This window comes from Dermacentor albipictus, chromosome 2 (genome assembly GCF_038994185.2).
Source record: "Dermacentor albipictus isolate Rhodes 1998 colony chromosome 2, USDA_Dalb.pri_finalv2, whole genome shotgun sequence".
NCBI lineage: Eukaryota > Metazoa > Arthropoda > Arachnida > Ixodida > Ixodidae > Dermacentor > Dermacentor albipictus.
In genome coordinates, this window is record NC_091822.1 from 92,054,107 (window position 1) to 92,070,091 (window position 15,985).

General features: G+C 47.0%; 1 protein-coding gene across 3 annotated transcripts in view; it reads left to right on the forward strand.

The window, feature by feature from the left end:
• LOC135902763 (neprilysin-1-like) overlaps positions 1-15,985 on the forward strand; it is a 151,598-nt gene that overhangs the window by 94,259 nt on the left and 41,354 nt on the right. For all 3 annotated transcript variants that reach the window (XM_065433001.1, XM_065433002.2, XM_065433003.2), the window contains one exon: positions 3,507-3,666. In XM_065433001.1, the coding sequence (XP_065289073.1) occupies positions 3,507-3,666 (160 nt within the window). The remainder of the gene's footprint in view (positions 1-3,506; positions 3,667-15,985) is intronic.

The window sequence follows — 15,985 nt, forward strand, 5'->3', positions numbered from 1 at the left end:
CGAGCTTCGACCTATACCCCCACGTATCGCACGCGGGCAGCCTGTATTTACCTTCCCGACAATGGATACAACCACGCACGCCTTTCTGCCACACGACTCTATGAAGCCATCATTTGCTCCTTCCTATGTAGGCCCCTTTCATGTTGTTGCTCGTTCAGGGAAAACCTTGAAGATTGATGTACGCGGAAAACAAGAGACAGGGTTGTGCGACCGTGTTAAATCAGCCTATCTTGGACCTTACCTCTTCATTCATTCCACCATTCACACTTAAGCTTCTGGCATTCTAGGGGGGAGGCCTGGTTGCGATCGTCCGTCACCATAAGTTGTCCCCTCTTCTGGGCGATCCATTTTATTGGTCCATGCCTAGACGTAGGGTAATTGGCTCTTTCTCCTTCGTGGAAATGAGGTGGCAGCCCGACTGAGCTGCCACCACAGCCGCACGATACGCCTGCTTTTACTTCAGAATAAACCCAGATTATTCTGCGATCTCAACCAGTCTAGACTTGTATTACTTGCCTCTACTAAACCGAGCTCCCAACAACACATTGCCAGGAGGCGCTTGTGTTTTCTTATTCCGTATTATAACTGCAGTTGGTAACGATAGAGTTGACAACATAACTGACCAGACAATGTGGCCACTGGTACTGATGGGTCTCAGCTACCGAGTCTGAACGCAGACAGCACCACATTATCTACAGTTTCTGCCCTGCAAAATAAATAACGGACTCTGAAGTACGCCACATCTGGTTCGATGTAGGCAGAACAGGTGAGAATATTCACATGAGGTGGTGCAAACTGCGTTTGGAATCGACCGCCCAGACCCATTAGCAAAGTGACTACTACCTCGTTTTGTTAGCAATCTTAACAAGCCTAGCGTTATCAAGTGCCATTATGTGAAATAAATGGTGTGAAACTCGGTACTCAGTATACTACGATCTCCTTATTAATAGTGTGGTGTGAAACCAGTGACCGTGGCATCAGCAATGCAATTCTCCTTTTCTTAGTACTGCCGCGTATTTTTGACGTTTTCAAACAGGCAGCGTAAGAGGAGGAAGGAAGAATAATTTAACCGAATAAAGAGGATTAAACATATCTGTGGAAGCGCTTGGTGGGTTTTCCTCTGCATTGGATGGAAGGGTTTTTTGTGTTCCAGTATGCTACGCAAAATCAATATTTCCTCCTTTGGTGCACAAAGGAAAATGAGAAAAAAGACGCTGCCCTACCAATCAACCTTTGTCCTTCCCTTTTTGTAAATTACCTGCTTCTTGAAAACAATTAGTTGAAAACTAATGAAATAAACAAAATAAATGACTGCAGCCATATATCATACAAAGGTAGCTTGGAGACGCCAGAGTAGCGGCTCGCGAGCGCGCATCTATTTCATAATTCGTGTATTTCGCGGGATTTAGCTTTTCCTTGGAAAAAACAACCAGGCACACTTCAACGCCCAATAAATTCTTGCTTCGGAATTTATTTAAGGTACCCTACAGATTTGTAATTGACATACTTGCGACTGAAGCAATGATTAGAAAGCTTAAGAATTAAAAGCAATCATTAATTAATACTTAGTGATGAAAAAATACTGGCTGTAGGCACACACGATTGCCGCTACTATGCTGTCGCTATGATTTCTCTGGAGCTCTTGGGCCTTTAAAAATATTGGTCTAAGTTAACTGGGACACTCGGCATGTGGTATATTGTACATACCATGTGGATGAAGCTATGTGTATATTTCCGCATAACTGTTCTCGTCCTTCTGTTATGTTGTCAAAGACATACATCATGCTGGAGACCATCGGAAAAAGCTGCCGATATAGCTTGACGAAACCACAGGCCCCCACCAAATACCGGCTGTACAGCTACGTGATGCCATATGCATGAATCGCAGCGAGCCCTACAATTTTATTGATGTATGTCACTTCAGATTGTCATATAAGTTTATTTTATTCTTCATACACGCATAGATTCTCTACAAAACACAGTTTGCCCGCAATCACGAAATGCCACCTGCGCAAATAATGCAGTCGAATGCAGTTCCTGGAACTCGCAAGAGATTGGAGGTCACAGTATGGGTGTCATATAACCAAGTGGGGGTATTTGAATCGTCTTCCTGTCCTCAAGAAAGTTGCAGTAGCCTCAAACAAAGAACAAGAGAAACGCTCTGTTGCCAGGTGCGACCCCTCGCATGCTCTGTGCTGATATGTGATTCCGTTCCCCTGCGTTCTGTTAGCTACGCCTTTTCAACTTATATTTCTAACGGTCGTCCCTTGCGGGCGATACTAAATGTACGCGTGTTCGTGCTCATCGGTCACCTTTTCGTTTCATTAGTACTCATGATGACGTACTTGTTCTTTTTGTGCTTTGTAAGTATGCTTCACTCGTAGTGAGGAAATGCATAAATTGAGCCCTGGTTGCGTGCACTCGAACGCTGGGTGAAGACCCGACCGCAGCCGAGACGTATCCATTTGCTCGAAATGTTTGTTCTTGCCATTGTACGTGCGTGTGCACTTCTTTCAATTTACAAAACACCTTATCCGAAGGACTACCTTGTTCGTACATACATAAATACATACATACATGCATATGAAAACGTCTTCATGCTTTACTTGTATGTCTTAATATAGGTGCTTATATATATATATATATATATATATATATATATATATATATATATATATATATATATATATATATATATATATATTGTTACGGGGATGTTGAAGTGTACGAAAAGTGTATTTACAACATATATACAAAATGCGTCAGAATAGTTAAGATGGCTGACGACCAACACCACGCAGCAGCCAGCGTCCTGCGATCCTTCTTCCCCTCTCTTCTTTCATTATTCCGTAAAGGACCCCCGTGTTGCGAAGTGCTGTCTCAGCGCATAGTAGCCGAAGAATTGCGAGCGAATTATGGCTTCAGCCGCGAAATGTGCACGACGTCAACACGCGTCGGACTTGAGGACGCATCAAACGATGTCTTCTTCTTCCGCTCTCTTCTTTAATCCTACCGTAACAATATATATATGCTTATATTTGTCTGTGCAGTATGTATCCATTGTAAGTGCGCTGCAGTTTTATGATGTGAAGCAGTGGGACCCAAGGTGAAGTTCCTCAGAGCTTTTTCTCTCGACTCATTTCAAGGAAATAGATTTGAATTTGAACCTGTCTCTGTGCAAGAAATGTCGTTATAAACATCTGTCAGAGTTACAGATTGTACATTTGTGTTATGAGCGTGACTGTACACTACGTGCGTACTTCCGCCTAAGAGCGTTGCTGTGAGGCCCTACAAACAGCCCTGGGAAGTGCGATTCCTAAACCGACTATGAACAGTTTAAAAGGAAGCTTCGACTATTTCTCCGTTTGCCTCGAGATGTGCATTAAGCCTGTGGACAATTCTGCTGTCAGAGGATGCTGCAGAAAGTTGCGATGAATTTCTCCCCATGTGAGTGAAATATCTAAGTATTACGAATCTCTCTAACTTTTTTTTTTATTGATCCACAGATCGAGTACAGTAAAGAACAAGATATGTACCTAACAGCGTGGCGTGGGCAATCGAAAATCCAAATGCTTGATGTGTACCCACACCTCTTCTCGTTACATGGTGCCACCCCGCCTGAGGACCTCCGGCTGGCTTCCAAAATATCCGGATATGAAAAAGAACGTGAGAGATGCTTTTATCTAGCGTTTTGTCAATATGAGTGGCACAGTTGTGCTGGAGGTGTGGCTGTTGCTTGTAGCAAGCTTCCAAGTGCTCCGCTGTGGAAGCGCTCATTGCTTATGTGTTTTGGCGTTGTCTGTGCTAAGATCTCTTTGATTCATTTTTCTCCGAGCTTCGCTGCAAAACATGAAGGCCATAATTAAGAACCATAAAGAATTTAAAGCGGAAGCGCAGCTTTTTTTTTTCCTCTTCCTCCGACTTTCCCACTGCTGTTCTTGCTGCTGTCTGGCACACCGCGTCAGGGGGTGGTTCAGAGTGTATGCATAAAGGACAAGAGCGAGGCAGAGAGAAAGATCGACGCTTACCTTGCGACTAACTATAGTGCGAGTCCAGAGGGGACATAGATAGAATTGTAGAGAGGGAGAGAAGAAGATGCAGTTTTTATGCTACAAGGGAAGGTGACGTAAGAAAGCAAGGAATGGCTACTACCATAACTTACCTTAAATGATCAGGCGACTCAGCGATAGGCTCCGCCGTCATCGCCACGTGTCACCTCCGCGAAACACCGAGGCGGGCACTTCCACGAAGGCATACTTTTGCGGTGCTAGTTGGAGATGCCGGTCATTCTAAATTATGGTTTTCAGGCAATCGAACTCGTCGAGGTGCAGTTTCGATCACCGACGCTTGAGAAAGACGTCAAATTTACGACTAAAACCATCTATATCGTACCAAAGAAGTAAAGAGCACGGACATCGCATCGAAGTACTTAAATAAATAAATTAGGGGATTTACGTTCCAGAGCCCCTATCCATCAAGAGGCACACCGTTGTGGGGGACTCCGGAACAACTTGGATCACCAGGTTTTTTTTTTGCGTGGACCTAAACATTAGCACGCGGGTGTTTTCGCATTTCGCCCCCATCGAAATACGGCCGCCGTGGCTGATGTCATCGCGCTGCTTTGTCCTTAGCAGCCCAACATCTTATAGGCAATAAGCAACCACCAAGGGGTGTGAAGCCTGCTCACGACGTCGAACTAAAAGTAACAAGTCATTATTTTATTCCAATTAAGTTTCCAAATACGGCCGTAGACGTTTTTCAACTGTCATTTGTAGTTTTATTACTTGGACAGTGCCTTGCACCTCACAAGTGTAGAGGTTTGAGTGAGTAGGCAGGTAAGTGCTTTATTCTCCTCTGACAAAGTGTCTCGAGCATATTCTGGTATTGTCGTTGCAGTTCCATTGTGAGAGAGTTCATCGCCGCTGAAACATAATAGAGAGCAGTTAGATGAGATTAAAGAACGCGAAGACTGAACAAATGCGTGCTGGCGTGGGTGATATAAATATTAATTTGGGAATATTCAACGTGTGTCGTGCAGCGCTCCAGCCTTATTTCTTTTGGTATAATCGCGAGGTAACGTCGGCATGAATGAACCCGGTTACAGCAGTCGCGTCGAGATCCTGGCGCAGAAAGAAGCTTCCCGTTGGCTTATTTATGTGCAACAAAAAGCACAGTGGTTACAAAGCTGCAGCACGGAGCGCTTACGAAGCTAGGTTTGACACGTAACAACCACTGCGCCTTATTTGGGGGATCAGGCCGAGTAAGCCACTGTCTAAACCAAATTACAACAGCGGGGATCAAATCGCGCGTTTTCATGCACTTCTCACTTGATGGTGCGTTTTTACGTAGGCTTGCTGCTGTTTGTCTCTCTCTCTCTCTTTTGTCTTTTCGGGTGATGTTTTATTTTGTTTAACAGAAATTCACAAGAGTGGCCCTCACCTGACGCGCTGAACCGTGACAACCCATTTCTGCCGCCGGGCTGCTTCCCACGGTCTTGAAAAGAAGCGGCACAATCTAATGTTGACAATCCTTAACGCAGCAATATCTGCGCTTCTTGCTTTTGTTCACACTTCTCATGGATGAGCTGCCGAGAGGCCGCAGTGAATCCATTGAAAAATTCTAAAATGAGGCGTTCAGGTGGACCAGAGCCCAGTACGGACAATGGTGAAATGGCGGTGAGAGCCTACTCTCGCGTGCTCACCGCCGCTGCTAATAGAGCGACAGGCACAGCTAATCTTTATTGCAGGGCGTCTATAGGCACGGCAGCCGTTCCGGAGAAACCGGATAAACTTACGTTCAAGCAGCGGTACAGTACGTTTCTGATATTTCTGAAAAATGAGCACTATGCAAATACGTCAAGTGGGCAACTTACGTAGGGAATGCAGATAAAGCGCCGCATTAATTAAAGCGCACTGCAAGGTCGAGGCAACACTGCTGAAGCGGTCACACGTCAATTCAGTATTTCTGTGCCCGCGGCAGTAGCCGTGGGGCTGTGGCATTGTAGAGGTCGCAGATCTGTTCCCGAATGCGGCAGCCGCATTTATACGGCTTTAAAGGAAACTTAGATTTTGGAACACTGTCAAAATTAACCCGGAGTTCACCACTACGGCATGTCTCATAATCCGATTCAAGTTTAATGTTTATGCTACTATGCGATGTGGTATGTGAGGCAATGACGATGCTCAACCCTCTCAGAGGTTCTGAAATATGGCGCACAAGTCCGCAGACAGACACATCTCCATGTGTGTTCTGTGCACGACGCAGACAAACAGCAGTGGTGCATGCAAGGTTACGTTTAACATCAACTCACCACTGATATCGAAGCAGCGCACATACACTTGACACGTACACGTACACATAGAGAGGGCATATACAGGCGCTGGATTGAGTTGCAGTCCAGTGCCTGTGTATGCCCATTTTATGTGTAAGTGTACGTGTCAGATGTACATGCTCTGCTTCAATATCATGGCTCACCAACTTGGCCATCAGTGTCTTTTAAGCAATTCCCCACTCTCGTATTAGACTAAACGTTGAAGAAATTAAACATTCGCCGTCAACATCACCGCTAGTTGTACTCAATCAAAGCAACCAGCACAGAGAGCTTCGCTTACATCGATTCCCACAGCGCCTGGGAGCGGCATAATATTTTCGCGTCCTTTTCTCTATTTTTTATTCTTCTCCACGTCTCGGCGCACTCGACACGTGATAGTTGGTCGCCGAGTTGCCGCGACGAGGCATTCTCAAGAGATGTTTGACATGTTTAGGCTAAGTTTCGTGGCTAGCCGTGTCACTGAAGAACTCTGTCTTTGTTTTATGTTAGGGATTACGTTTCAGGGTACAGCAGGCGCAAAAGTGTACGAATATAGCTTTTTTCCTTGTTCACGTGGTACGAAGCTCAGGCATGGGAAAGCGTACGCACGTGTGCTATTCTGAATGCTCGTTCACTATACAGGAAAAGTCGAGTGTACCGCTTCTCTGGAGTCGGTGATCTGGCAATTTTTACCTAAAAAGCTCCATCGTTGTGCCTTGATGACTGTGTGCCATCATGGCGTCACACACGGCTCACGAGCCCAACCAACTTCTTAGTTCCACGTCCACTTCTCACATTTGGATTATTCATTTTAATGTCCGAAGCTTACCGAAAAACTTTAGTGGCATGGTTAATTTGCCTACTTTAACCAAAATTCACTATTCCCTCATATGTCTATCGGAAACATGGCTATCTGCAGCTGATGATGCCCTATTTCCCGTACCGGGCTATCATTCAGAAATCTTTCGTCGTCTGGCTTACTGCCACAATGGACCGGAAATCTTTATTTCTAGCACATACAGTGAAAGCTCGTTAATTAGAACTTCAATAATTCGAATTTATGGATAATTCGAACTGTACGATTTGGTCCGGCCAAGCTCCATAGAAGTCTATGTATAAAAAAGTCCGTTAATTCGAACGCGAGAAGGTTCCCTCACGGATAATTCGAACTACGCTCGCCTGGCACACGGCCAGAGAAACACGCCTACTGCATACACACAAGGCTGTATTGCCTCCGAAACGGAGAGAACGGCGAGAGATGGCAAAATCGGAAAAAATCTAACCTGCACGGGGTCAGCCAGAAGCCAGCGGCGGCTGCCGCCTCTCCGTTCTACGTAACCTCCGAGACTTCTTGCCCGTTGCGAATCCCGGAGGCTTTACAAATCTTGTACAGCTGCTAATGTTGTGCGGAGGTGGCACGGCAAGCGCCAAAACACAGCGAATCAAGTACGTCGCAGCTGCGCTTGCAATCAAGAACCAACGAATCAGGACCTTCGCCACCTTCACGTGTTCAGCGTCTTTGTCTGGGCAGTCTTCATCGGTTGTGCACCTCTGTTTTCAGATTAGGAGTTATCGGCCATCGCGATTCATTGTGATGGTGTTAAGCCTCGGCTAACGTTCGTTTCGGTGGACATCGGTGGTGGGGCACAGTCGGACCCAGAGCTTCGACTTGAAGATGGCGTGTGCCCGCAGAAAACGCCATCACTTTCTGACATGGCCTACTGCTTCCACATCGCAGTGTACTGTTGCTTTCCTTCACTTTCGTTAGTTCGAACTTTCGTTAACTCGAACTCAAGCGGCTTCCCCTTGCGGTTCGAATTAACGAGGTTTTACTGTAATATATAAATGGCGTGCAGATATCGCATTTTGTATGACTAGGTGAGAATAAGTTTGGCTTGCATTTGACCATGACTTTCTGCCATCTAACAAAAGAGCTAGCATTGGTGAAATTTACCCTTCATCATCATCTAAAGATGATTTTTGTGCTGAACTTGATATTATGTTAAACTTGTTCATTATCAGAAATTATAATGTAATTATTGTAGGCGGCCTTAACATTAACGCTACAAATATTAGTGCTAGTTCTTTTGTCCAGTACTCCAGTGTTTCATTGGATATGCTTTGTAATCTCTACTTCATTCTCCAACACGGCGTGCTCCTTCCGATCGGAATACGATTATTGACCATGTACTTAGTAACGCCATGTGTAATCAAAACACTGGTGTGTTCAAGTTCAATCTGACTGACCATTGTCCAATCTTTCTCTTATTAAAGACTCAAGCTACATGTATTATTAAAATGGGTATTAAGTGTTCTTTCAATTCTGCAAAATTTGTAGATGTGTTATCTGGCTCTGACTAGGACCTATTAACCTAGGAATGTGGTGTTAACAAAACGTTGAGCATTTTGACGGAGAAACTAACAAATATTGTAAGCCCATGTAGGTCTGTGTCCTCATATCACGTTGGCACTCAACCTCAAGAAACCCGTGCATAACTAGCGGACTGCTGCGCTGTATGTATACAAAAAGTGTAATCTTTAAAAAAATGTAAAACTCCAGCCATTTAACCCCACCCTAAGGCTTTGTTTTAAATGGTATTCCCTAACTCTCACCGTGTTACTTAAGCAACCTAAAGAACCTACTATAAAAACAAAGAGCTCGAAAATAGGAATGGCGCCGGGAAGAACTTGAACGTAATGAAAAAAAATTGTATAGATCTTTACCAACAGGACGCGCTTGTGACAAAATTTACGGAGGGCACCACCACTCTAACTGATCCTACAGGTGTCGCCAAATCATTTAATGAAAAATTTTTCAGGAGCTATGCCGCCGTTGTTACTAGCTTCCCTTGGCATGGAGGAAAGAAAATATTAGGAGGGAGCGTCACGGGATTCCACTAGCGTGGGCAAGAAAACCTGCTCTAACGCCGTCCTTGCGGCTCTACGGCGCGTTGTGCGCGGTATCTTTTGGATATGAATTCTGGAACCCGTCCCGAATCCAGAGCGTGGTCAATTGTTTCGTCAAATGAACTAGTGGGTGCCCTAAACTGCACTGCGTTTTTCTTGCTCATTTTTGTACCGCTACGTTGGACCTAGCAAGAGACGAGTTGTTTGGGGAAATATTTTGGTCGCGTTTTTGCTTAGTAAAAGGTTAGTCATTCATACATGTCATGCTTGATGTAAGGATTTAAGGCATTGTACAAACGCATCTGATCAAGCTGTTGTTAGTCTCCTATATACCTGTGTGATGCTTGTGAAAAGGCACGATTGTGGGAAGATCGTACTTCGTGTACGTCTGTCGAAACTGTGTCCGCGGGTTTCCTTTTTTTCACTGAAAGCTAAAACAGAATACCAACATGCCCAAACTTAACGTTCTTTCCAGAAAGTTCGGCTAATAGACAAGACGGCAGTGCCAAACAAGCATGCATACACGGTGCATAGGTTGTCTGAATACGTGTGCCCGGAATCTGAGTCAAGCTGAGTCGCGGTCTAACTTTGGGAACCATTTAGTGCCTAGCCGGCCGAGAGTGAAGCAAGTTTTCCACGTGAGGCAACGGGCAGCTGTCACTAATCGCGGCCGGGTTAGTTCTGCGCAGACCCACATACATTCAAATGATTCCATTCCATTTGAGAACAATCGGGGACACCCATTCCTATGACGAGACACGTTCTATGACATGTTGTCGTAATGAGTTCTCTATTTCCTATTTGTCTGCTTCTCGTAATGTGAGAGGGAGGCGCCGAAGCTTTATTCATTGTGGTGGAATTGAAGAACAGATATGAACCTGATAGGTGGCACTATGTACGAGGTCAAGGCTACGAGTAAACAGGTGTTGAAACCGACTGAACCTGGCAGGTAGGAAGCCCACTGTACTCCATGTGGTGGATTTTTGTGACGTGTTAGATGGTGAAGGCGGCAACTTACGGAGCACCTTGGGCAATCGTGATGTATTTGAAGAAATTCACTGGGACTGGCTGGGTAGCGGTGACGCGGCGTTGAAGGCGGTCGCCTGCGATAGTCATGTACAGTTGGTGGGCTGCATCAGTACCAAGGGGATCATACATTTTTGACAACGTAGAGCAGGATTTGAGAAATGCGATTTCTGAACATTACAAGAGCTCCAAAGCACCCGATAAGCGGGATTCTAGTGCCTAGCCTTTGAATGTTTTTGGAGGAGCTACTTGCCGGGCATCCGAAATCTGAAGCTCGAAGAAGTTCTGGCAAAGTATAATCGAAACCGAGGAGTCAGTGGCCATAAATAGGGATAAATGTTTTCCATTTGCCTGAACATCGGCGTAAAATCCCAGATGCCGGACAGTTGGTTGCTACTGGTTGTCTGTCTGGGCTATCGACTAGACGCGATCAGTACAAGGTTGTCTAAAGGGACGGCATGACCTGGAGGCTTGCTAGCGCCATGCCGGTGGTAATTGCGTGAAGCGGCCACTGCGACAAGCCGTGGGGAAATGTCCCGTCTGAGAACACCGGTAGAAAGGCTTGGTGCGTGCGGCGCAAGTCGGAGCAGCACCATGCTGATTGCCACAATTACTGGGGCGCAGCCAATTAAAGAATGAGATGGCGAGCTTATATACTTGTGCTTCGATGAAGCTCTGTTCTGCCTACGAGGCCGTCCCTCTAAAGACGTGAAAAACCTGCTACAAAGCCCTGGACACTGATTGACCAGACAGTGCCCCGTACATTGATGGACTGCTGTATTAGGTGTACGAGTGCTTCAGCCTCTTATTCCTGCAGGCGATGCTGGATGCGCTCAGCATCTCTGATGATATTAGAGAGTTTTAGTATAGCGTAAAACGGTTGCGTTACGCTAGACTGACGATAAAAGAGGCTGCACTGCGCGGCACAGACAAGTGCTGTAGAAGAGCAGAATGGAGCAAAGCGCCAACGCTTGTGCAAACATATTGGGCGTATCTAGATGTCTCTTTGAATATAGTGAAGACTAACACTATCTTCATGAGGTCCAACTCTTCTTCGGTCCCGAAGCGCTAAGAATTCTGCCGAAGGTGTCAACTTCACTTAAGTTTGTTTTGCCGTAGAAAACATGACATGTCTCGGATTAACATGTAGCCGTATCCTTTCAAATAGACGAATGAGCAAAAAAAAAGAGATCCGTTAGCTGCATTAGCGTAGAACGTAATATCCCGAAAATAGTGTACGCTGCAAGAATTGCAAGGCCATTTACATACATCACATGCGCAGCGTGGAGCACGCAACGCTAAGTCATTGGATTTCTTACTGTACGCTGCGCTAAAACTCTCTATTACCTAAATACTTGCGATATAATTTCTTAAAAAAAAACGCAGCTGTCGCAAGAGAATGTCTACAACCAATCATCCTCTCTGTACCGGTCCCGCTTTTATTTATTTATTTACAGCTTACCTAGTCAGCCGCAAATGCATTGCGTACCCCGCAGGGGCGTCTGCGCAAGCAGGCGTTTGGTGTGTTGCGACACCACGGACCCGAGCACATGAGGGTTGGACCCTCCCGCGTGTAGCCGTGCGCGGCTTAGCCGTGTCTGGGGAAAAGGGGATCCTGGGGGTTGAGCCGAAGCTGGGTGTTTGGACCTTTAAGGCCCCCCGGCGGAGGCAACACACCCCTTTGGCCTCTGCTTCACATAGACGGCACCCCCGGACTGACCCACCCGGAGGAAATCGGCAGTCGCCTTTTCCTGTCTCTCCCTCCTTCAATCTTCGTCTTTATCTCTCACTTTTAGACCTTTCCTGTCTCCTTTTCTCTTCTGTTTACTTCCTTTCTCCTGGCGGCGAGGGTTAACCCTGTGTGGCTATCCAACCTTGGGTACACCATATTCGGTTATAGTGACGGCGTACGACTGGCGTCGTGCAGTCTTGTATTCAAGCTCTGCCGCGTCCCCTCGTTGGGCTCCGTGGTGGGTGGTCGGCGCTGTTGCCGAATGTATATATTTCTACATGGAAACTTCTTTCCCTTCCCTTGTTGATCGCCCTCAGAAACGAGGGCGCACCGAAGATGTGTTCAAGTTTTTTGGACGCCAAACCCAGAATTTTCCCCGCTTCCACGTTGTCCATTCTGAAAAGCCAAACAAAGCAGTGCGAAACATTTCACCATTCCTTGTTTCAAAGTCCCTGACTGATGTTTTTGGTCCAGGTTATAAGGTATCTAGGATGACAAGCGGCGATCTCCTCTTGGAGCTCCGCGATTTAAAACAATATGAGAAACTACCGCAACTAGTGTCATTTGGGGAGACTCCAATAACAGTAACCCCGCACCGTACAATGAACACCACCCGTGGTGTTGTGTCAGATGATGATTTGATTGACCTGACTGAGGCAGAGCTCCTGGAGGGCTTCAGCGAACAAAATGTGATCAACGTCAGAAGAATTAAGATGAGGCGGGACGGTAAAGAGATTCACACTAAGCACCTTATAATTACTTTTGGATCAAGTATCTTGCCCGAGTCAATTGAGGCCGGGTACATCAAGCTCCGTGTTAGGCCGTACGTGCCAAACCCACTCCGCTGTTTCAAATGCTAGCGCTTCGGCCACAGCTCGCAGAGCTGCCGAGGCCGCCAGACTTGTGCTAAATGTAGTGCCCAAGAACACACCTCTGAAGCTTGTGAGAACGCTTTCCACTGTGTAAACTGTGACGGGGATCACGCCGCGTACTCGCGGTCGTGCCCCTCATGGAAAAAAGAAAAAGAAATAGTTACAATCAAAGTTAAGGAAAATATATCGTTCAAAGAGGCACGCAGGCGGGTAGCATACCTGCCAAAGAAAAGCTTTGCCGAAGTGGCGCGCCAGGGGGCAGCGTCACAACGGCCTCCGGCGGCTGTCCGACCCACACGCAGTGAGTCGGCAGTTACGCCATCTGCCCCCACGGTGGTTGCAGCTAGCGCTGCTCCGCCAACCGCTCCCGCAGGGGCGTCTGCGCAAGCAGGCGTTTGGTGTGTGGCGACACCACGGACCCGAGCACACGAGGGTTGGACCCTCCCGCGTGTAGCCGTGCGCGGCTTAGCCGTGTCTGGGGAAAGGGGGATCCTGGGGGTTGAGCTGATGCTGGGTGATTGGACCTTTATGGCCCCCCGGCGGAGGCAACACACCCCTTTGGCCTCTGCTTCGCATAGACGGCACCCCCGGACTGACCCACCCGGGGGAAATCGGTAGTTGCCTTTTCCTGTTTCTCTCTCCCTACAACCTTCGTCTTTTCCTTACTTTCCACCTTTCCTGTCTCCTTCTCATTTCTTTATTACTTCCGACCTTCCTGGCAGCAAGGGTTAACCTTGTGTGAGTAGCCAACCTTGGTTATATCATATTTGGTTATAGCGGTAGCGTACAGCTGGCGCTTGTAGGCCCTGTTTTACAGGCCCTGCAGCGTCCCCCTGTTGGGCTCCATGGTGGGTGGCTGGCGCTACTGCCGAAAAATACACTCCCACTTATGGCTAGTTCTTTCCCTCCACTATCTGATCGCTCCCTGAAAAGGGGGCGCACCGAAGATATCTTTGAATTTCTTGGACGCCAAAAAGAAACTTTCCCGCGATTCCATGTAATCCATTCTGAAAAACAAGGAAAACAAGCACGAACAATCTCACCTTTTGTTGTTTCAAGAACTCTAACTCAGGCGTTTGGACCAGGATATAAAGCATCAAAGATGGCTAGCGGTGATCTCCTTTTGGAGCTCCGTGACAAAAAACAACACGAGAAACTGCCTAACCTTCTATCATTTGGAGATGTCCCAGTCACAGTTACCCCGCACCGCACGATGAACACCACCCGTGGTGTAGTTTCGGATGATGACCTGATGGAACTTACGGACGCTGAACTATTAGAAGGCTGGAATGATCAAAACGTAATCAATGTAAAGAGAATTCTGCTAAGGCGCGATGGAAAAGAAATCAAAACAAAACATCTAATTCTCACCTTTGGTACAAGTGTGCTCCCTGAGAGTATTGAGACAGGATACGTGAAGCTCCGGGTCAGACCGTATGTCCCAAACCCTCTGAGATGTTTTAAATGCCAGCGATTTGGCCACAGCTCATCGAACTGCCGCGGCCGCCAAACCTGTGCAAAATGTAGTGCTCATGAACACACGTCTGAAGCCTGCACGAACTCTTTGCATTGTGTAAACTGTGATGGAGAGCACGCCGCGTACTCGCGATCGTGCCCATCTTGGAAAAAAGAAAAAGAAATTGTCACGATCAAAGTGAAAGAAAATATATCATTCAAGGAGGCACGTAGGCGGGTGGCATACCTGCCTAAGAACACATTTGCCGAAGTGGCGCGTCAGGGGGCAGCGCCACAACGGCCTCCGGCGGCTGTCCGACCCACACTCAGTGAGGCGGCAGTGACGCCATCCGCCCCCTCGGCGGCTGCAGCTAACGCTGCTTCGCCAACACAGCAGACGGGGCCATTGACCCCGAAGGTGGGCGCAGCCGAGGCTACACCAACCTCCCCGGCCCCATCCAGCGCTGGCAACGGCCGGCGCAGCCAGATCCCTCAGGGAGCCCCATCGGTCTCCGGGCTGGTGGGAGCAGGGGTCTTGCCCTCAAAGGCGGGACCCTCTCTGAAAACTCGCTCGCAAGAGCATGTGTCCAGCGCCTCCCAAGAGGCAATGGACACTACAACTGCCCTCACGGCGCGCCAAGCGCCTAAGGAGCGGCGAGGCTCCCTCGAACGCTCCAAAAAGGGCAAAACCCCGATTACAGGGCCTCGAAAGAGCTCTGTAATCTAAGACATCTTTCAGTTTCCGTACACACAGCACCAACTTACTTTAAATATGGATACACAAATCATACAGTGGAACGTCAGAGGTCTTCTTAGGAACCTTGATGATGTGCAAGAGATTATACACAAACACAATCCAAAAGTGCTGTGTCTACAGGAAACACACCTCAAATCACAACACACAAACTTTCTCCGACAGCATGTTACTTTTCGCAAAGATCGCGATGATGCAATCGCATCATCGGGAGGTGTTGCGATTGTAATCCAAAAGAGCATAGCATGTCAACATTTACAGCTACGAACGGCCCTTGAAGCAGTGGCGGTTCGAATTGTTTTGCTAAACAAACTTATCACTATTTGCTCGATTTATATACCTCCACACTACAAACTAAGCAAACATGAATTTCAGTCCTTCATAGATGAATTGCCAGAACCGTACGTTGTACTTGGGGATTTCAATGCGCACAACAGCCTGTGGGGCGACTCTCGTATAGATGCGCGAGGTCGTCTTGTTGAACAGTTCCTCGTCTCTTCTGGTGTATGCCTGCTGAATAAGAAGGCACCCACATATTATTCTCTCGCCAACCGAACATTTTCATCAATTGACCTCAGCCTAGTTTCCCCGTGTATATTGCCTGAACTCGAATGGGAAGTTATGAAAAATCCTTACGGGAGCGACCACTTCCCAATCCTGCTTAGAACATCTGAAATAAAGGAATATCCACCACAGGCTCCTAGGTGGAAAATTGACACTGCCGACTGGGAAAAATTCCGAACTCTATCTTGTATTTCATGGGATGACATGTCCTCGCTAGGAATTGACGCTGCTGTCGAATATTTTACAGCCTTTATAATAGATGCCGCATCTAAATGTATATCACAAGAAAATAGCCTGTCGTGCAAACCGCGTGTCCCGTGGTGGAACGACGATTGTAGGATCGCACGTAAAAATCAGAACAAAGC